Source organism: Rana temporaria, chromosome 1, assembly GCF_905171775.1.
Source record: "Rana temporaria chromosome 1, aRanTem1.1, whole genome shotgun sequence".
NCBI lineage: Eukaryota > Metazoa > Chordata > Amphibia > Anura > Ranidae > Rana > Rana temporaria.
The window spans coordinates 84,609,118-84,632,189 of record NC_053489.1 but is presented as its reverse complement, the minus strand read 5'-3'; the positions used below and the strand labels follow the sequence as shown (position 1 = coordinate 84,632,189).

Genomic DNA, 23,072 nt, shown 5'->3' with positions numbered 1-23,072 from the left:
GAGAAGAGTGTCTGACCTTCCTAGCAATGCATGTCTAAACAGAATGGTAAGCTGCTTTCAATAGGTGGTGGTTGACTTATGTTCATATTTAATTTGTACCATTTGGACTATATCATTATTTTGTTTAATGAGATTTGGATAACACATTACATATTTATGCAATTGTTATACGTGGGTTATTTATTTTTGTTTATTAGTGCTTCCTCTTTCTTATATTGACTTACAACAGATCTGGGGCAGCTGTTTTTTTCACTTGTGCTTTCCCTCTAGGAGCAGTCTGTACAACAAAGTTTTTATGACCCAATTTCTACATTTTACTGAAAATGTTGTCCCATTGGAGTTCTCCTTTAAAAGTAAAATATTCCGACCTACTAAAGCAAAAGCTAACAACAAAAACTATTTCAAAAAGTGTCTTTTCCCCCAACCAGTATCAGCCAAGCCATGCAACAAATGGAGGTGGCTCTGCATAGATGCCCAGCATGTTATGATCACCACCTTCGCCAACACAAAAAACAATAAAAAAAAAAAATAAAAAAAAGGCGCATGTCTCGCTTTGATATGCTTGCTTCCTTTGTGTTTTAGTTTGTTTAAACCAAGCTACTGCAGCTTCAAGTATCTTGCATTACATAGAATATTTTTTTTATAAATTAGTTAATGTTATACTTTGTTTTCAATATTCAGACATATACTATAATATATATACAGTACAATAAATGCTCTCATTCTTTTTTTCTTGATAATCCCTGAGAATGTATGTTGACAGTCGCTAAGTTTCCACATGCACAGTTATTTATTGTGGTGTCATGCTTATAGATGATCTGCATTGCAAAGCCACATTTGGTCAGCCTTAACTTTTGTTTTAATATTAGCATTGTTGTCTTATTGGGGTTCTGTGGTTGCCAAGGTTGAAATGTAAGTATGAAATAGAGAAGAGTAAAGCTGAATCCATTCGAGGTACTTGTCATAGGATGGAGGGAAGAAGGATTTTTTTTTTTTTTTAGTTTGGTATTTTTTTTTTGTACATCTTTTAAAGCCATTCGCGTTTTCTTTTATCTTTGAGGCTGTGAACGAATACAGAAAATGAGAGCTATGTGGGCTTTTGCCACTAGACAACATATACTCAGTGTAAACCAAACCTTGAACCTCTCTCATACACACAGATAACTGAAAATAAAAGTAAAAAAAAAAAAGAAAAAGAAAAAAAATACACAGACTTTCACAACATGACAATTTTTGTTTGCAAACTCAATTGAACTATACACATAATACCGGTGTGGCTCTTTTTTTTTTTTTTGTATTGTTTTGTCTTTTTTTCTTAAGTTAAAAAGGATATAAAGGCAGGCTCAAGTATAAACAAACTTTTTCCCCCCCTCCCCTCCCCATTCACACATTGTCAACCGAACCGCTCCCGGACCAACATCATCAGTTTCTTTTTCCCTTTGTAAATTTGTTTTAGGTTGTCGATGAATTGTGTAAACTGAATGTGTCCGTCGTGAGCCATTAAGAAGGTCTCTCGGGCCTTGCTAAGGAACTCTATAAACTCACTGTAGTGTCGAGGACTGATGTGCGTGAGCCGCGAATGTGTTGTGTTTATATAGGCCCCGATCGTGGCATCCAAGAGCTGTCGCAAAGGGGATTTGTCCAGTGACATAAGCTTGCCAGAGTTCCTCCGTCCATGAAGTCCCACCATCCCAGGCGTGGTCAAAGTGCACCTGCGCAGAATGTCCGAAAGTACTGTTGCGCATTTGACACTTGTGACCACTAGAGGTATTATCGCTGCTAGCTCGTTTTTCCCAAGCGAGTGGCTGAGCGCGCATGCCCACAAAACGTCATTAATGGCAGGGTGTGTATCCTGGTTGTAACTCAGGTTCAGATGTGTCATGGCCAACGTAGCCAGTTTGTACGCCCGCATGGGGTAACCACGGTGCTCCATGTACCGTGCTATCGTAAAAAGCTGTGTGTAGCTCATGCCAGTTGTAGCAGCATCCAGGACAATTTGGTAAGCAGTCTCAAAAGCTATGTGATCCTTTTCACATAAAGTAAGTGCTGAGAGGGCACAGTTTTGGGGGTCCTTCATGGCGCACTGGAGCGCAAGCGTCCTAGCACTGCTGGCCAGCTTTTCCTGCTGATGGCAGTCCAGATGCAGGCGAACAATGGTGCTGTTGGACATCACCGTCGTAGCAACAATGCTAGTGGCCTCTGTCGGAGTGAAGAGTGTGAACCAGCTCTGCATGATGCTGTCCAGTGCATAAACGCCTGCGTATGAAAAGAAAGCATGTTACTGTCTTATCTCCATGATGATTGCATTTATTTACACAGCAGAAAACCCAACCAGCATGGGCAACCATCAAAAGTAGACTATGAAATGAAAAAACATAATTAATTTCCACACAACAAAATGTGACATCCGCTAGTAACGAATACACACATTTAAACAAATGGAGAAATTAACCAACGTAACTACTCATTTGCATCTGGAAAAGCTCAGCTGAAGTTTGACATGTCCGAGTATGAAGAGGACCCTATGTCTAGATTATTAGCAATGGATATGCACACACTAATTATTAGTCCATGAAATGTCAGCATCCATAGTTAGCTACTGTTAAGCTTATATTCTTTGGTGCATACCTATTTTAACAAGAACATATATTCTATTAAATTATTAAAGACTGCAAAAATGTTATAAAGCTTTATGTTCATAAACACATGTGGCACATGCACATGGCCTCCTTCAAAGTAGTGTGGGGGAAACTGGCACCAGGCAGTCCATAGCTGATCTGCACAAAGATTCAGCCCTTAACTGAGAACTGGACCTGTAACAAAAACGCCCTTACCAGAGCTCCCTTACCTCTCTGGTCAAACATAGGAACATCTATAGCAAATTTTATAGGAGGGTGACCAGGACACCAATGGTGGGAACCATCGTTATAAATACAGTTATCCTTTAAGGAGAATGCCATCATGCAGGCAGATCTGTTGCCAAATTTCTGAATGTTCCTCACAGGAATTTTCTCAAAGAAAATGAAGAAAATGGACGAACACAGTGTGCCTCAAATGAGGAGATGGACAGAGAGGGAGGTGAGTGAAGAACCTGAAAATTGCTTTCTGAGCATAGTAGGATTCTGATTTTGCCTTCCTTCTGTCGGCCGGGTCTGGGAGAGCGAGTCCAGAGAAGACCACCATGGGTGAGGGAAGCAGAAAAAGCAGAGTCTGTTTCTTGAAGGCAGGTTACAGTAACAGAGAGGAGGTTAAAAATGTTTGTGATGAAAAGGGTCATGGGCAGGTGAGGTTTTTTTTTTTCCTTACAGAGAGTGGGCATTCCAAAGGGCGCATGAGAAGATCTGTGATATTCCAACAGCTGCACAGAAAAGAGAAGCAAACTAGTCTTCATTTTACTTACCTACTTCAGTTGCACATGTTACTAGCCATCGAACCATTTCCCGACGACGCCAGTTTAAAGTGGATAAGGTCATACGCATTACCTGCAAGGCAAGAGACTGGTGAAATTACAACAGAGAAAGGTCTTTAACGTGACACACACACACAGTGATTGTACATCCTATACAGAGTTGTGTAAAACCGGTCTACCTAGACAGAATGACTTTCAGCAGCCATTTGTATCTCTTCTTGTTCTAGGGTGACATTAACTGCACCTACAGAGAAGCAGACTTATCACCTTAGGTTGCCCGTTCCTAATTTGAACTACAGAATAGCTTCCCCTCTTTATAACAGAAGGGATATTCTGCAGTTTATAGAGGTAAACTAACTAAACAAGGCTGATAACATGCACTTTGGGGTTTCAGTGTGTGTTTGTGCGTATATACTGTATACATGTATATATTTTGAACAAAAGAGCCAGCAGTATTGCCTTGGTTCAGACCTGACAGTTGACAGACTGCCGTTCCTACTCTTAAACACTTCCCTGTGTGTCTGACAGTTTAGGTAGTCTTTGTGGCAATGTATCATGACCAATTTAGTACTTCAAAAGGTTCTTTATAACCAGCTATAATTTGGTGGCTTGGTATTGGAAGGTATTGCAGAATGCTTGGTAGTGGAAGGTATTGTGGGATGCTTGGTATTGGAAGGTATGGTGGGATCCTTGGTATTGGAAGGTATTGCAAAATGCTTGGTATTGGAAGGTATTGTGGGATGCTTGGTATTGGAAGGTATTGCGGGATGCTTGGTAGTGGAAGGTATTGCGGGATGCTTGGTATTGTAAGGTATGGTGGGATGCTTGGTATTGGAAGGTATTGCAAAATGCTTGGTAGTGGAAGGTATTGCAGAATGCTTGGTATTGGAAGGTATTGTGGGATGCTTGGTATTGGAAGGTATTGTGGGATGCTTGGTATTGGAAGGTATTGTGGGATGCTTGGTATTGGAAGGTATTGTGGGATGCTTAGTATTGCAGAATGCTTGATATTGGAAGGTATTGCGGGATGCTTAGTATTGCAGAATGCTTGGTATTGGAAGGTATTGCGGGATGCTTGTTATTGGAAAGTATTGCGGGATGCTTGGTATTGGAAAGTAATGTGGGATGCTTAGTATTGGAATGTATTGCGGGATGCTTGATATTGGAAGGTATTGCGGGATGCTTGTTATTGGAAAGTATTGCGGGATGCTTGGTATTTGGAAAGTAATGTGGGATGCTTAGTATTGGAAGGTATTGCGGGATGCTTGATATTGGAAGGTATTGTGGGATGCTTGGTATTGGAAAGTAATGTGGGATGCTTAGTATTGGAAGGTATTGCGGGATGCTTGGTATTGGAAGGTATTGCGGGATGCTTGGTATTGGAAAGTAATGTGGGATGCTTAGTATTGGAAGGTATTGCGGGATGCTTGATATTGGAAGGTATTGCGGGATGCTTGGTATTGGAAAGTAATGTGGGATGCTTAGTATTGGAAGGTATTGCGGGATGCTTGGTATTGGAAGGTATTGCGGGATGCTTGATATTGGAATATATTGCAGGTTGCTTGGTATTGGAAGGTATTGCGGGATGCTTGGTAATGGAATTGGTACAGTTCAAACACTCCTGATGACACTACTAAAGAGCTGATAGACAGCTCACTGGTGCATACTGTAAGTCTCAAGGGAAACATGTCTTGATTTCGTTTATACAACCTGCCCATTTTTAATGTATGCTATTTACCACTCGGGAAAATACAAAATTGATTTCACACACACTTTGACAAAGCTATTAAGGATCCCATAAATAACCATTATGAGGAATCAATATTAAACTAAGCCTATGTATAAGCTTCCATTCTCTATACACAGGCACACTCACAAACATGACAATGCAGAAGAGAAATCTAAATTGGATCAAATGGGCTACTTTTTTTTTTTTTCTTCCTTTTTGGTGAAGTAAAGCACTGTTTAGTGTTCTGCAGGGCTTTTACTGCCGTCTATGGCTGTAACAGGTAGAACCCCTAAATCCTTGATTAAGCCAAGGCTCTGCTGTGATCAAACCTACTGCTTCCTGTCTCTGAAGCATTGCTTCATGTATTCCCACACACAATCCACCTCTATAGTGTCACAGATCCCTCTCTATAGTGTCACAGATGCCTAGTGATACTCAATAGAAATGTGGGGGTGGGGAGAAATCGATTATTGTGGTCCCCACTGCTGCTAGCAACAATACCCAGCACCTTCCAAGTATGGAGGAGCATGTGACTTCCGCTGTATTGGCCCTTGGGTCTAGTAGCCAATGGCCAGGTCTGAGCGCTGTAATATGTCCAAGGGAGTGATGTTACCACCCCCTCAATGTCTGATACAAGCAAACAGAAAGGGCATAAAGCAAGTTCTTAAATGGCGCTTTAGGTAAGCAGAAGAGGACAGGTTCACTTTAAGCTTCAGGAAAATTGGTTCTAGGACCATATAACCTTCCATAAGGACATTGAGCTGCACGTTGTTCTGGTCACCGTGTGAAGCCCTTTCAAGTGCAAATGCAATCAAGTAACAAGCACACTTGGCCATCTTTATTACGTATGCAGAAGCAACGCTGGTCAATTTGTGCAGTTTGTATTTTTACCATTTCAGAAGGTAAAGAAAAAACGTATTTTAAGAGAAGAAGTGGCCTGTTTTATGGTTGTACATTTTTCTTTTATATTCAAATTTCTATGAAAATATAAAGTGAGAGTGCTGCACATGTTTTTAGAGATCCGAGTACATAGCTTGTCATCAATCTTTAAAAAGGTACAAATTGAAAACACAAGTTCAACATATTTTCTTTTAAACCCCAACATTTGTGTAATCTACAATCACAATTCTAAAAAAAAAAAAGTTAGGACGCTGTATAAAATCTACATAAAAACAGAAGGCAATGATTTGCAAATCTCATAAGCCCATATTTTATTCACAAACATGTTTCAACTGAGAAAATTTACCATTTTAAGAAAAAAATAAGATCATTTTGAAATTGATAGGAGCAACACGTCTCAAAGACCTGGGACAAGGCAACAAAAAGCTGACAAAGGAAGTGTTACAAACAAGGAAGAGCTGGAAGAACATTTTGCTACTTATTAAGTTACCTGGCAACAGGTCAGTAACATGATTGGTTATAAAAAGAGCAGCGGGTTTGGTTCACTATACTGCTATGAGACTTTGGTGCAAATTTTCAGTGCAATTATGTGGTGCAAATTGGCATATTCATGGGGCCAAGTCACACTGTACATCACACAAAGCATTACGGGAACCTTTATTAAAACTGCAATAAATCAATTTAAAAATAATGTTCAACGTAAAATTGCAAAGCCTTAAAATAGATCATCATCTGTGATGGACATCACTGTATGGGCTCAGGAATACTTCCAAAAATCACTGTCTGTGAACACAGTTCGTCATGCTATCCAAAAATGCAAGGGGAAGCTCTATCATGAAAAGAAGAAGCCATATCTGAACATGATCCAAAAATACCACCACCTTTTTCTGGGCCAAAGTTCATTTTAAATGGTCTGTTGCAAAGTGGTCAGACGAATTGAAATTTGACATTCTTTTTGGCAACCATGGGCACTGTGTCCTCTGGACTAGAGAGGAGAAGGCCATTCCAGATTGTTATCAGCATTCAGTTCAAAGGTTTGCAACTCTCATGGTATTAGTATTTATAGAATAGGAAGCTTGCATGTCTGAAAGGGCACCAATGCCGAAAGACAGATCCAGGATTTTTTTTTCTTAAAATTGTACATTTTCTCAGTTTAAATAATCGATATGTTTTCTTTTGTGAATAAAATGGGTTTGAGGATTGAAAATCATTGCATTCGGTTTTCATGTGGATTTTACACAGCGTCCCAACTTTTTTTTCTGAGTCGGGGTTGTATAAAGTAAACTAAACCCCATCCTTCACAGCCAAAGAAACATGGCCTCTGATATGCAGTTGCCATGGTGCTGCATATGTGATAAGATAGGACACCAGCCACAGTTACAGTGGAGTTGCACCCCTCCGGTGCCACATTTGGCACCTTTCGGGGGGTCGGGGGGGGTTGTACCTTTTTTTTACAGGTACCCTGTCCCCACTTCCAGCAGACCTGGCCACGACAAAGTACATCAGCAGCTTAGCCCCCTCCCTCCCCTTCTGCCGGGCCAGCGAGAGCGCAATGCACTTTGTGCATGCGTCGTAGGGACAAGGGCCATGAAGCTGAAAGGCTACACTGCCGGATTCCCGTACTAGTAATGGCGGCAGCAGCACCCGACCAGCCAATGTAAACATTGGCTGCTGTGCCAACATCGCTGGACTCCAGGACAGGCAAGTGTCCTAATGTTAAAAGTCAGCAGCTACAGTATGTGTAGATGCTGACTTTTAATTCAAAGGGGTGAGCGGAACTCGTCTTTAAGAACACAAGCAACTGTGACAGTTCTCATTCATGGCATGCCTTGAACGTAACCATTTTAGGAAGCATTTAAATTGATGGGTTTAGTTCGGCTTTAACTGCCTGAAATTACTTTTGCACAGCACATGTGAAATTTGGCATCCCTTAGGATTTTAGAGGCCATCCAGTTCCTTTAGTGGAGATGAGAGGCACTCATGATTTGAAAGATTTACAGCACTAAACCTTATAAAAAATCAGAAGTGTGTTCTGAATACTGGGGGATTATATGCAGATACAGAGCGGTATGATGAACAGCACTTTGCTCCCAGCCCCACTCACACCTCACACGCCAATAAGGTATGTCTCCAAGGTTGTTAACATCTTGGAAAAAGCATAACGTATTTATTTTTTTCATGGATAAGCCTTATAGACGCTGCCCTATAGACGCGAAGGCCTAGTTTATAAGTGTGATCCTTGTCCTCCATGCAATTTTTAGGTTACCATAGCAGTGCTGTGTTTGTAAGTATAAGGGAGTGCTGGGTACAGCGCCATAAGAAATCGAAATGGTCAAAGTATCAATTCTCCCATAAGTTTTCTTCCTGTAGCTGGAAATCATAAGGTGTAAAATCATGTAGGGGACTTATCCTTCCAAAATGCACTAAAACCTTCATAATCTGCAGTTTCCAGTGTCTGCACCCTCATTATTTGCTGCTTGTTAACTTCAAAGTGACGTTCCCTTAAAGGGCAAGTTCACCTTTACAGAAAAATCTGTAAGGTGAACTCACACAGGACCCCCTCCTCGCCCACACAGGACCCCCACCCAGATTTTTCTGTAAAGGTGAACTTACACTTTAAAATGTACGCATAACCAAAACTTGACCATACACACAAAGTAACGCCAAACAATATATTGCATGCAACTTAGACACCAAGGAGATATTCTGTAACTACGTTGCTCTAAATAATTAATAGTCACATAATATACAAGGTTGAAGAGCAAAATGTCCAAATACCACTTTTTGGCATCCTGATCAAATCACATTTAAAGCATTTACTAACCTGAAGGCCCAGCTCCAAAGATACTTTCAAAAGCGTTATATCTGGTAAACTGTCCATTAAAGTCGCTATTTTAAATGCATCCTGTGCAAGTTTAAATATGTGCGATGAGGAGTGGATGTTTTTCTGGATGGATTCTAACACTGTTTCCAGTCGCCTAACATCACCTGCAAGGGAACAGAAAAGAATATCCTTTATTACTGTATTATAAAAGATTAGGCCTCTTTAACACAGGGGGACTCTGGCAGCAGATCTGCCTGCTCAGCGGGGACTCTGTATGCTGATCTCCAATAAGCAGACGGATGACTTGTCCGTATCTGCTCATGCAGAGTGGACACAGCCTGTTGTCTTCTATGGGCGGTGGGATGTAAATAGATCACCTGTCCATTTATACCTGATGACCATCCGATCCGCCAGTGGTCTCCAAAACAATGGCCCTGCCATTGTTCAGGAACTACAATTCCCATCATGCCTTGTCACGTCTGTGAATGTAAGAGTTTTACAATTCCTCATGGGACGTATAGTTCCGCAACAGCTGGAGGACCGTAGCTTGGAGATCCCTGCACTAGAAGGATGGGGAACAGATGTCCATCTGTCTATTTTTGACAAATAGGATTGGATCGGATGTCGGCGGGTGTCAACGGACATATATCCTTTGACACCCGCCGCTCCATAAAGGGCAATGGATAGCCCGATTGGGACCTCCCATGTAAAAGGGGCCCCAAGGCTAGATTTACACTACTGCAACTGTGATTTGATCCAATTTTCAGTGCAAATATATGTGACCAACTTCCTATAGAAAGGCACAGATGTTGAAGAGGTACTCTCGTACTCTGTAGTGCAGGTACAGACCTCTTATGAATCTATGCACTAGTTAGGGATGATCAAATCACAATACCACCCTAGCAGCAATAAAACTGGTGAAAAATAAATTTTGCACTTCTGTTGGTCACATTAGTCTAGCCTTGCTCTTGTCCTCTAGGTAAGAAAATCTGAGACACAACAGGAAAGCAAATACAAAGTCTTTGCTAGTAGGCATTGCTTATTTGCATCTAGTTACTATATAACACAATTCTGACTTATTTCTGTCTGACTTGTTACATGCAGCTTTAGTTGGATACACTACATTCAGTTTAAAAGAGGGAAAAAAACAGTCTGGCTTAGAAATACTAGTAACCGATCCATATCACCGTACCTTTGGCTGCGGTCAGCATTGTTGATGCCAGCTCACACTGCTGCGACTCAATATGACTCAGGGTGAACCAACGGGGATAACGGTTAGGAACAACTGAGGCGATGTGGTGCGGGCGGGACATGTCTCCAGTGGGAGCTGTGGATTCCAACACTAGCAACCTGCAGACACAGAAACTTCAATGTGAACAAAGTCTGAGCCAAGGTCTCCAATCAACTAAACAGAGGACAAGGCACAATCTGAGCATGGTGGGGGGAGGGGACTGGGATATTTTTTTTACGGAATACAGATTCTCCAGATTTTTTTTTTTTCTTTTACTTGATTGTTCCCTATTTTGATCTGGTATTCAATTATTTGCTTGAATCCAGGTAGTCTCCAGAGCCTCTCCCGTCCTCTGAAATACTCTCTACCCCAATCTGTCCGGTTATCTCCTACTATGGCTACCTTTAGGTGATCACTGAACTCATTCTCTCAGGAGAGGAGACGCTTGATATGATATCAATGTACAAATATTGTACTGGTGACCCTAGCATAGGGAACAAACATTTCAGTGAAAGGGAATTTAAAAAGACTTGTGGCCATTTACTAAAATTAGAACAGAAGCGGTTTAACCTCAAACTGGTTAGAGGGTTCTTTACTGTCAGAGCGGAAAGGATGTGGAATTCTCTTCCACAAGCAGTGGTCTCAGCGGGGAGCATCAATAATTAAAAAATAACTGTTAGATGGGTATCTTAACGATCACACCATGCAGGGATATACAATGGAATATTAATATAAAATCATACACATAGGTTGAACTGGATGGACTTGTGTCTTTTTTCAACCTCACCTACCATTTAACTATGTAACCTGTTGGTGCGATTAAAAAAACCTGAATAATAATAATAATAATAATAAGTATATACATTCTCCTCTTATTGGCCACCAGTATATCTGTCCTCTGCAACCCTGCTGAATTGCTATCAAACAGGATAGACTAGAGATTTCAGTCTGAGCTAATTGACTGCACTGAAAGAACAGGAAAGCACAATAATTGTTCTGCACTAACAAAAAAATTTATAAAATAAAAAAATGCAAATATATATATATATATACATACATACATATACACACATACACACACACACTTTTTTACAGTATATACGTATGTACAGTATATGTGTATTGTGACAGGAAGTCAGGTAAATCTGTGGGTGTTGGAAAACTTCAGCTGTTCAGAATGAGGCAATTAAGGCCTCTATAAGTAATCCAGAGGATTACTACTGATTGCTGCATCCTGAGGCTTTTTGAGTGAAGGAGAGCAGTGAACAGAAATACTTCTGAAGAGGTGAGGTGCTGTTGATTTTTCTGTGTGATAAAAAATCAAAAAGACTATTTGTTTTTCTGCTGTATGACCAGCAGTGTCTGCTCAGCAGTAGGCTGTGCCAGACTCCATAGATAGGTTCCTGTGTGGTGAAGGTAGACACCCCAAGTGGCCAGGGTTTATTTTATGTTTGATTTTGTTTATGCGGTTTGGATGCTTGCAATTGTTCCAGCAAGATGGAAGAATAAACCAAAATCTTTGTTTCCAACCGTCTTCGGCTGTTTCTCTGTATCGTTCAGTGTGTAGTGAACCCGTCCAGGGGGTCACAAACCCCCGCTACCAAGCTAATCCCTTAGGGCTCGTACAGACGGACGGACTGTCCGCTCAAAGCGGTCCGCCGGACCGTTTTGAGCGGACATGTCAGCCCGGAGATTTCTGTCTGATGGTTGTACACACCATCAGACAGAAATCCCCGCGTACACGATACGCGGGAACGCGGCCACGCCGTCGCCGCAACGACGTGCGCGGCCCTGGAAGTTCAATGCTTCCACGCATGCGTCGAAGTGATTCGACGCATGCGAGGGATGGCGGCCGCTCGGACATGTACGGTGAGTCTGTACAGACGACCGAACATGTCCGACGGACAGGATTCCAGCGGACATGTTTCTTAGCATGCTAGGAAACATTTGTCCGCTCGAAAACGGTCAGGTGGACAAATGTCCGCTGGAAACCTGTCCGGTCGGCCGTACACAGCGGACCAGTTTCAGCAGACATGTTCGGTCGTCTGTACGAGGCCTTACAGTATACACACACAGCTTGAAGTCTGTACTTTCAAATTAAAAATCCCACTGAGAAGATGGATCCATAGGAACTGATCACAATATTAGACTAAAAAGCTTAAAAAGGGACAATTATTCTCTTTAATCCCCAACTGACCATATCAGAGCTAATCTAGCTGCCTGGTACATGTGCACTTAAGTTCATCATTACGTTTGACTGGACAGGAGAAACTGGAAATCAGAAAGTTTTGTCATCTATCACTTTAAATGCAATAACTAAAACTTGGCCAAGACAAACCTCATTGCTCGCAGTGCAATTTTGTATGCCAGTTCAGCATCGTGAGGTAGGAGGGAGGTGAAGAGATACTTGGCAAATGTGTGCATTGGAATACTCTCTCGATGAGTGATTTCACCCAAACCACTGTATGGTCCAGCTGTGGAGAGAAGACATGACTTCATTATGATAACAGCTCCCATTTCTCGTTATAAATGCATGTAATATTTCAGTCTTCCACAGAGAACATACAAGTAATCCAAAGTGGTTCTTACAATCTAACGTTGCATACTCACCATACTGCCCGGCTCTCTCCAACACACCTTTTTTTCAAAGCTCTGGAAACACTATAGTATCTGCTGGAGATCACCTACATCAGGGCTAAGCAAAGTCCTCACTCCAGTGAACTACAAGTCCTATGAGGCACTGCAAGACTGACAGCCACAGGCATGACAGGATTTGCAGCTTCATCACAGCTGGAGTGCTGAGGTTGCCAATCCAGGATTTGAATCTTTGGAGAAAATCAAATACATTTCTGCCCCAGATCTCACGAGGAGAATACAATACCAATACATGGGCAAAACAGTCTGGGCGCTCAATCACATGACAGGCAGAGAAGGTGAAGGACACAGCTCAGCAGTGTTATTATTGACAGGATAGTCCTTTGGTGACAATTTCTACTACATGGGTGAGATTCTTATATTTTAGTATCTGCTTTTTTGTTAATAGATTTAATTAGATCAGGGATCACAAAGTACTGCTGTGATTTGCATGTACCTAGGGCCAAACTGCTCATTCTGAGGCTGCTGTGAGTTACATAAATGCAACATTTTTACATATTTACATAAATTAGTTACAGATGAGATGTCTATATTAAAGGCATTTTCATGCTGTATGACATGTTGATGAGCTTTTACTCCGGTGAATCTTCACAGCACAGCTCTGTTTAAAGTGATTCTAAAGCCTTAAAGGGGGTTGTAAAGGTTTGTTTTTTATTTTCTAAATAGGTTCCTTTAAGCTAGTGCATTGTTGGTTCACTTACCTTTTCCTTCCATTTCCCTTCTAAATGACAAAGTAGGGAAAATTTGAGGGGATTATAACGGTGCCAAGCAAAATACAGAACAATGTAGAGACAATATTAAAAGAAGACAATAATTTATTAATTACAATCAATCAAGATAGATCGATTGCAATTAATTATTGTCTTCTTTTAATATTGTCTCTACATTGTTCTGTATTTTGCTTGGCACCGTTATAATCCCCTCAAATTTTCCCTACTTTGTAACTACTGTTTTGGATGAGGTGCCGTATCTAATGGAGGACACACCAAACACTTCCACCATACTCTTGTTCCCTTCGTAGGCCCGGATTCACATACATCGGCGCATATTTATGCCACCGTAGCGTATCTCTTTGAAGCAACGCAGAGAGGCGAGGCAACGCAGAGAGGCGAGGCGACACAACGCAACGCAGAGAGGCGAGGCGACGCAACGCAGAGAGGCGAGGCGACGCAACGCAGAGAGGCAAGCAAGCATGTAATTCACAAAGCAAATACTCCCAATGTTGCGCCGGCGTAACGTAAATTCGTAGGCGTAAGCCAGCCTAATTCAAAGTAGGTGGAAGTGGGCGTGATCCATTTAAATGAAGCGTGACCCCATGCAAATGACGGGCCGAACAAACGGCGCATGCGCGGTCCCGTGGACGCATCCCAGTCCGCATGCTCAGAATCGCGTCGAAAATACTCCCTAAGATACGACGGATCACTGCCTACGACGTGAACGTAACCTACGCCCAGCCCTATTCATGTACTGCTACGTAAACAACGTAAAATACGACGGCAGTTCCCAGGTCCATACCTTTGCTTGAGTTGCGCCTCATAGATGGGGAATAACTATACGCCGGACGTAAGCCTTACGCAAACCGCATATATTATGCGCCGGGCACAACTACATTCGTGAATCGGCGTAGCTCACTCATTTGCATATTCGAATCGTAAATCAATGGGAGCGCCCCTTGCGGCCCACGATACAACGGCGTAGGAAACTTACGTCGGCCGGATGACGCCGATTTTCAGGCGTATCTTGCTTTCAGAGTCAGGCGCATAGGTACGACGGCACATATGTGCACTTACGCGGCGTATCTCGAGATACATCGGCGTAAGTGCTACGTGAATCCGGGCCTAAATGTTTTTTTTTTCTTTGTCTGAATTTCTTACTTCCTGTTTCTCTTCAGTAAGCTTTCCACCATCATCTGGCTGGGGGTTAGTCAGCCAGAACAGCTTACTGAGGAGGAACAGGAAGTGAGAAATCCAGACAAAGAAAAAAAAAACATTTAGAAGGGAAATCGAAGGAAAAGGTAAGTGAACCAACAATGCACTAGCTTTAAGGAACCTATTTGGAAAATAAAAAACGAACCTTTACAACCTCTTTAAAGTGGAAGTAAACTTCCAACTCTTGCTTTTACTTATAGGTAAGGCAAGGCTTCACTTCCTGATTCCCTTACTAAAGATTGCGGCGGTGGCACCTGAGACCCGAGGGACAGATCTGCTTCGGGTGCCGACATTGCGGGCACCCTAGACAGGCAAGTGTCCTTGTCTTAAAAGTCAGCTGCTGCAGTATTTGTAGCTACTGATTTAAAAAAAATAATACATTTGGCCGAACTCCGCTTTAAGCTAAAAAAAACAAAAACATGAACATAAGTTTATTTGGGTTAGATTATGGGTGTTTTTCTGCTTTTTACAAAATAGCGGCAAAATCATGGCAAAAAATACGCAGCTTTGAAACGCTCAGGTGTGAATGCAGTCTAAACTATACACATCAGGGCCCAGATTCTTAAAGGACTTACGATGGCGCAGCGCCATGTACGCCGTCGTAAGTCCTAATCTGGCCCGTCGTATCTATGCGACTGATTCTTAGAATCAGTTACGCATAGATATCCATTAGATCCGACAGGCGTAAGTCTCTTACGCCGTCGGATCGTAACTGCAATTTTTTTTTGCCCGCTAGGTGGCCCTTTCGTCGATTTTTGCGTTGAGTATGCAAATTAGCTAGATACGCAAATTCCCGAACGTACGCGCGGCCGACGCAGTAAAGTTACGACGTTTACGTTAGGCTTTTCCCGGCGTAATGTTGCCCCTGCTATATGGTGGCCTAAGTGCGGCGCAACAATGTTAAGTATGGCCGTCGTTCCCGCGTCGAAATTTTAAAAAGTTACGTCGTTTGCGCAAGTCGTCCGTGAATGGGGCTGGACGTCATTTACGTTCACGTCGCAGAAATTGTTGGACGCCAGGCAACGTTGTACACATTTCTGAACTCATTACAGGAGCAGATGGAACCAACTCTTCATCCTGTCAGCATCTAATAAATGCAGCGGTTGGGCGTTCCTCTGCTAATGATCAATACGGCAGAAAAGGAATGTAAAGCTATTGTAGAATAATTAAATCCATACAGCCGCATGCTGTGCAAGCAGATCAGTTATTCCTAAATGGCATTTCCTAAAGGAGGATTCCACCCTCATGCAACTTTAATGCACAGCTTTTTACTTCGTCTAATGCAAATTTAGAAAGCTTTCATACAAAGCTTTTCCATTGCGGTTCGCACCAACACCTTTGCGCCAAAGCAGTTAACCCTGCAAATGGAAGTCGTATAGATTTGCCGGAGACAAAGAAGCATTCCATGCATAAACCACAGCTGAGCTACACACTATGCAAAGATGACCGAGAAACACCACCTGGATAAGAAGTATTTCAGGCAATCCCAAGAGGACATAATTGGAGAACAAACCAGCTGTTCTTAGTGATGTGGGGGTAGGATATTCTCCAAATTACTGCCTTCCACCCCAAACTGTGCAAAACTACTGGTGCTCTTTATGTTAGAGCCTCATTCAGATGGCCATACCTTTATACACCAATGCAAAGGACCGTCTTTACGTGCACTGGACACGCCAGTGTTTATGCAGCCAGCCTATTCAAATTAATGGCAGGCAGGCATGCGGATGCACAGATCTCCAACCGCATCTGTAAGGAGGTGTCTGGAGATCTGTGCAGCTGTCCGCCTGTCACTGATCTGAACAGGCTACCTCCATGAACACCACTACCTCCCATACAAATAAAGACAGCTCTTTTCACAAGTGTACAAAACAGTACACCCATGTCAATGAGTCCTAAAGAGGAAGAAAGTATTGCTCCCAATAAATGGCAATGTTACACCTCACTCCCTGTACCAAATCTCCGTGGGCGCTATCCCGCGTCGTTCTCTCTATGGCTGATCGGCTCCTCATTGGATAGATTGATAGCAGTGCAGCCATTGGCTTCCGCTGCTGTCAATCAAATCCAGTGACGCGGTCGCTGGGGGGGGAGGGGCGGGCCGAGTCATACACTTGGCGGCTAAGCACGCCGAGTGTATAACATGGGAGTGCGCCCGCAAGGTAACCCCCTCAGGAGAGAGCTTCCCAGAGGGGGTTAGCTCTTGCGGGGAGGAGCTGAGACAGCCACCAGGGGACCCTAAAAGAGGACATTCGGGGCCACTCTGTGCAAAACGAACTGCACAGTGGAGGCAAGTATGATATGTTTGTTATTTTTATTTTATTTTTAAACCCTGAACCTTTAGTTTCTCTTTAAAACATAACTCAGGGAGGTTTTATCCAAGACTGGAAAATATGTTTTACCCAATACTACAGGTGCGCTTTGCTACAGAATATCCAAGCTTGTGTTATATCACCCAAAAATATCTGTAGGGCTATAAAGTCACAGCCTAAATATGTAGACACTGGATTGGTATCAGTTGGCTCCTCACCTTCTAATAGGAAGACTGCTTGTTTTCTGAAGATTTTCACCAGCGTATCATCCAGCTCTATTTCTTGTAGTTTAGAGATGAGCTGCTCCTCGTTCCGGCAGACCTTCTCTTGTGCATACAAGCCATCTGGCATGATCCTCTGCTGCCCCAGTCCTATCAGAGCAACCTCCACAGCCAGTGTTAAGTAAGACTCTCCTTCTTCCAGAAACTTGTGTGGAGACAGGTGTTGGTATTCCTGAGACTTGCAATGCCCAAAGCCATCTGTAGCAGGAAAAAAAAACAAAGATTCAGAGAGCAGCTCAAACATTCAAACCCTTGTGACACGTGATAAGAAATCCCCAGGCAATAAAACAGCAAGCCGATACATGGCCAAAACCCTAACAGATGATGCCAAGCAAACTGAGAACCCAAATGTCCAACAGATAAGTGCTGTGCATCCTAAAGCCAGATTCTTCACTAAATGCACCTGCATGTATTAGCTGATGTGCAAGGCAAGCGTGAAATCTGAGCACCTTTGTTATTGCATGTCATCTGAGGCTTCTCATACAGGTATTTTGCCCCCCCCCCCCCACCTTTTACCAACTGTGTTTTCTTCTAAATAGTTACCCCTCGTTTGCACAAAGTAGTCTCGTACTCTACTGGTTTAACTGATGCTTCTACAAAATGATCCTAAGCAGAACATTACTCTCTTAATCAACATTGACAATTGAAATCCTTACGCTGTAGCCAATAGTACATAGATAGGCAAGTAGATCATATTTACTTGTTTTATACACTTTTCCCCCCACTTCCTGGTTTCCAGTTCTAGGCAAATGATGCCCTACATTCCAGGAGGCTCCAGGAGGGGAGGAGGGATTTTCTCAGAAAAAAGCACACCCTCCTGCCTGAGCTAAGCACTGATGGATTCCAGAAATAAATGCCACATGAATCATCTGCCCTTACTCAAGATGGCCAGAAATGCTAGGGGTTGTTTTTCTAAATGATTTCTCAGCAAAATAAAGCATAGATGAATGGATTAGATTGCTTTGATTAAAAATAATTTGTGATTTGTGGCGCTCAGATGCAGTGAAGTTCCACTTTAAACCTGGGACCACACATTTAACCACAGTAAATTTGGAATGACAATTGCGCGGTCATACAACACTGTGCCCAAATTATATTTTTTATCATTTTTTCCCCACAAATAGAGCTTTTATTTGGTGGTATTTATAGTTTACACACAGAGCTCCACGTCCCTGCCGATCGCGGGTACCTGGCGGACACCGCGGCCGCCAGGCACACGCATCGGCATCTCAGCGATGCGCCGGGCACAGTTTTCCCCCGCTGCGTGCCCCCAGCTGCGCGTGCTGGGAATGCAAAAAAAAAAAGGACGTCCAGGAACGTCCACCTGGCAGTTGACAGCCGAGCTGTGGACGTCTTTCGTCTACAGCGCGGGTCTCAAGTGGTTAAATAACTTTCCATTCAAATTACACCTATCAGGCATAGGTATCTACTAGAGCTGCACGATTAATCGTTATGAATAGTTATCGTGATTTTTTATCCCCCTTGCGATCTTGACAACGCATTTTCCCGAAGCTTTCTAGGCAGAGAATATTCTGCTGAAGCCGACGGCAGTCATAAACTAAATAAAAAAACAGGCAGTCTGCCAAGTATCACAACATTCCTCAGCTGTGGAGAGAACTATAAACATTGTAACGTTTTGTCCTTTCGATCAAAGGAATGAACTTCGGTGTGTAAATGAGGGAAGTTTAACCACTTAAAGACTAAACCTTTTTCCGACAATTGTTGGTTTCATGGTAAAATCATAATTTTTTTGCTAGAAATTACTTAGAACCCCCAAACGTTATATATATTTTTAAGCAGAGACCCTAGAGAATAAAATGGTAGTTGTTGCAATCTTTTATGTCGCACTGTATTTGCGCAGCGGTCTTTCAAATGCAATTTATTTGGAAAAAAATACACTTTAAAAAACTAAACAGTAAAGTTAGCCCAATTTTTTTGTATAATGTGAAAGATGATGTTACGCCGCGAGAATCGTGATCTTTATTCCAAGCAAAATAATTGTGATTCTCATTTTGGCCAGATTCGTGCAGCTCTAGTATCATTACTGACCTGGAAATGCCAGTTGCTTTACGGATATTCCAAACCTCGTAGTCTGTGTTAAAGCTGGCCATATCTTCCTCCATTGACATAAGTGATGGAGGAAACCCCCCCATGCTGGGACATTGTATTCTGACAATGGGACGCGCCGCTGTCAGAATACACTGATCAGTGGCTGCAGTTGCTGACTGACCAAAGTCTTTCAGTTCATCACCAGTCAATCCCATGATCAACTTCTGGGTAATGCAGATTGCCACAGGACTGATTGAAGCTCGGCCAATCCCTGCTGAACCGGCTGACTTTCGATCCCTCTATGGCCAGCTTTAGCATGTGAAGTCAGCGCAGGCTACCTACATACTTTTCCTAGATTAGTGGCCCAAAAAGTTCAGATGTCAAATGGCAAGACAGTCCACATATTGCACACAGGTTATGCCTTACTCCACACGATTAATTTTTTTAGATGGGAATTGTGTATTGACAGAATGTTGCCCGACCATTTGTATGCTCCCTCGGAGAAATGTTGTAGTATTTTCCTGCGGACGAATGTTAGATGGCAGGCTTTAAAATTTTCCGTGCACAACGGTCCATTGTCAGATTTTCCGATCGTGTATATACAAGTCCGTCAGACAAAAGCCCAAAGTACAAACACGCATGCTCGGAAGCAATGCCCACCAAACACATTAGCAGAAGGTGCCCAAAGGGTGGCGCTAAAGAGCTGAAAAACACGTAGTATGTCACGTTAGTTGGCCGACAATTGTGTGCCGTTTGTATGCAAGACAAAATCCAGGCACACGCCCATCGGGACAAAAATTAGATGCTTTGTCTGCAGAAAATCCCATCGTGTGTATGAGGCTTTAGGTTGTTGATTGCTGGCAGCATGGCTCTATTTTCTAAAGAAGCAAAAAGCAAATAACTTGCCTCCAATGTATACGAAACAAGAATGCCAACATTTAAAGCACCTCTCCTACACAACATATATACACAAGGATCTAACAGGCATGAGAGCAGAGGCTGGAAGTTCCCAGCAACACAACTATTTATCCTTCAGCTATTCTGAAGCATGAAAGCATTTTTTCCATGAAGTGCACAGCACTAGAACCTCCTACACAGCCCTCTCTGGAGGCAGCGCCTGGACTAAATGCAACATCAAAAGTTCCTGGGTAAAACACCAAAGAGCTTTTCCTGAGGCATCCAATTAGATAACTCCAAGTAGTGCAGCTAAATCAAAAGTTCCATAAAGCTGTCTGATGGAGTAAAGCTGGCCATACAGGTGGTTTTTTTAACCAGTGGGTTGAATGAAAGAAAATTACTTAATTCCCCCATTCACACACACAATGCAGGATGTGGGAATTTCTCCCGCTGCACTATTGTATTCTCACAGTGGGGAGACTTCCCGGATGTCAGAATACACTGATCAGAACCACTGGCTATAGCCTGCAGCGCTGATCGAAAGAAAACTTTCCAACACACTGGTTGTACACAAGTTGATGGATTGATCAACTTGTGTACAACCAGCCTGCCCATACATGGATTCAAAATGTGTCCTGTCCCTGCTGAACTGGCCACATTTTAATCTATGTATGACAGGCTTAACCACATACATATACTGTGGCAGGGCGGCCCTTAAGCGCAGTCACGTACCTGTACATGATTGCTGTTGTCGGCTTTGAGGTGCACATGCCACCGGAACCCCTACAATTAGAAAGCACTCCCTAGGAGCACACTTAACCCTTTGATCGCCCCTGATGTTAACCCCTTCCCGGCCAGTGTCATTTATACAGTGACAGTGCACTGTCTTTTAGCACTGATCAGTGTATTGGTGTCAATGGTCCCAAAAAAGTGGCACTAAGGCCCCTTTCACATTGAGGCGTGGAGCCGCGGTGACGGTATAGCCGCGCTATTTGTAGCGCCGCTATACCGTCGTATTTACCGCGATATTCGGGCGCTAGCGGTGAGGTTTTAACCCCCGCTAGCGAGCTAAAAAGGGTTAATACCGCCCGCAACGCAAGGCGCGGTATAGGAGCGGTAAACACACCGCTCCAAAGATGCGGCTAGCAGGACTTTTGGAGTGTTCCTGCTACCGCACCGCTTCAGTGTGAAAGCCTTCGGGCTTTCACATTGAAGCCTGCAGGGCATGATTTTTTTCATGCGGTATAGCAGCGCTATTTTTAGCGCTGTACCGCATTAAAAACGTCTCAATGTGAAAGGGGCCTTAGTGTCAGATTTGTCCACTGCAATGTCACAGTCCTGCTAAAAATCGCTAATTGCTGCCATTACTAGTAAAAAATAAATTAAAAAAATATGTAAAAGTTCATAAATCTATACTATAGTTTGGAGACACGATAACTTTGGGGCAAACCCATCAATATATAATTATTGGGATTTTCTTTACCAAAAATATATAGCATAAATACATATTGGCCTAAAAAAATAGATTTTTTTAAATATATATATATATTGGATGTGTTTTATAGCGGAATGTAAAAAATATATATATTTTTTTTGTTCATAGCACAAAAAAATAAATAAAAAAATGCAGAGGTGATCAAATGCCACAAAAAAAATAAAATAAAAATAGTGGGAGAAAAGGGACATTTTGTTTGGATACAGTGTCGCACGACCGCGCAATTGTTAGTTAAAGCAACGCAGTTCAGCAGCGCAAAAAATGGCCGGGTCACGAAGGGGGTGAAACCTTCCAGGGCTGAAGTGGTTAAAGCAGATCTTCAATGCATCTGAGCGCCACAAACCAAAAACACTGTTTAATTATTCTTTTAATAATCAAAGCAAACTCCACCGTACATCCATGTCTTCATGCTTTTTTTTGCAGATAAATCACTTTGATAAACACCCCTCTAGCATTTATGACCGTGGCCATCTTGAGTAAGCCCCCATTCACACCTAGCCGTTTTGTCGCCTGTAGTGTGACGCCGCTGCCGCCAGAGGGATGAAAACACATTGCCCTCTATGGAGATGGTTCACATCTCCACGACGAACGCCTGAAAAAAGGTCCCGGACCTTTTTTTCAGGCGGCTTTCGGCGTTCGGCATAGGAGATGGGAACCATCTCCATAGGGGGGCACATCTAGGCGGACAATCGCGGCGTTTTGTCGCCGCAAATCGCGGTACAAAACGCCACTATTTGTCGCCGCAATTCGCGGGACAAAACGCCGCGATTTTGTCCGCCTAGATGTGAATGGGCTCTTAGGGCGAATGATTCATGTAGCATTTACTTCCAATTGCCCTGTGCTCAAACATTCATGCAGGAGAGCATGCTTAGCTGAGAAAACCGTTCGTCCTCCTGAAGACTCTTGGGATATATGACATAATTTGCCTAGGCAAAAAAAACAGGAAGTAACTGAAGAAATGTAAAAAAAAAAAAAAAAAATTGAAAACAAATAAATATGATATACTTTTCGAATTTGCTAATGCTAGCGGCACGAGAGTGAAAAATAATCAATGTTGATCGGGAGAGTAAAGTTCCAGGGTATGGGTGGAACTGGGTGGATCCATAAAATTAAAGAATTATCCAGATGTGATTGGAATCCCAGGATCATTTACACAAGACAAATGAAAGCATTAGCTTTTATCAAAGAAAATCAACTGACCTTTGGACATTATCCCACATAAGCAAAGGCCTATGGTAAACGAATTGTAAGAGGGCTGAAGATACACAGTTGTTCATACCTTTCCCACAGAAATGTTCACCTTTATTCCTACAAGGCTGGCCTCCTGAAATGCCTATTTAAAAGGTAACTCTTAAAGTGTTACTAAAC

The 23,072-nt window shown here is 42.6% G+C and overlaps 1 protein-coding gene across 2 annotated transcripts in view; it reads right to left on the bottom strand.

Annotated features, from left to right (window-relative positions):
* Positions 1-963: 963 nt before the first annotated feature.
* The window catches only part of ZSWIM6 (zinc finger SWIM-type containing 6), a 192,395-nt gene continuing 170,286 nt past the window's right edge, over positions 964-23,072 (bottom strand). For both annotated transcript variants that reach the window (XM_040339750.1, XM_040339744.1), the window contains 6 exons: positions 17,201-17,461; positions 12,432-12,567; positions 10,055-10,212; positions 8,863-9,026; positions 3,401-3,482; positions 964-2,256 (listed from right to left, as the gene is read on the bottom strand). In XM_040339750.1, coding sequence (XP_040195684.1) covers positions 1,394-2,256; positions 3,401-3,482; positions 8,863-9,026; positions 10,055-10,212; positions 12,432-12,567; positions 17,201-17,461 — 1,664 coding nt within the window. In that variant the 3' untranslated portion in view covers positions 964-1,393. The remainder of the gene's footprint in view (positions 2,257-3,400; positions 3,483-8,862; positions 9,027-10,054; positions 10,213-12,431; positions 12,568-17,200; positions 17,462-23,072) is intronic.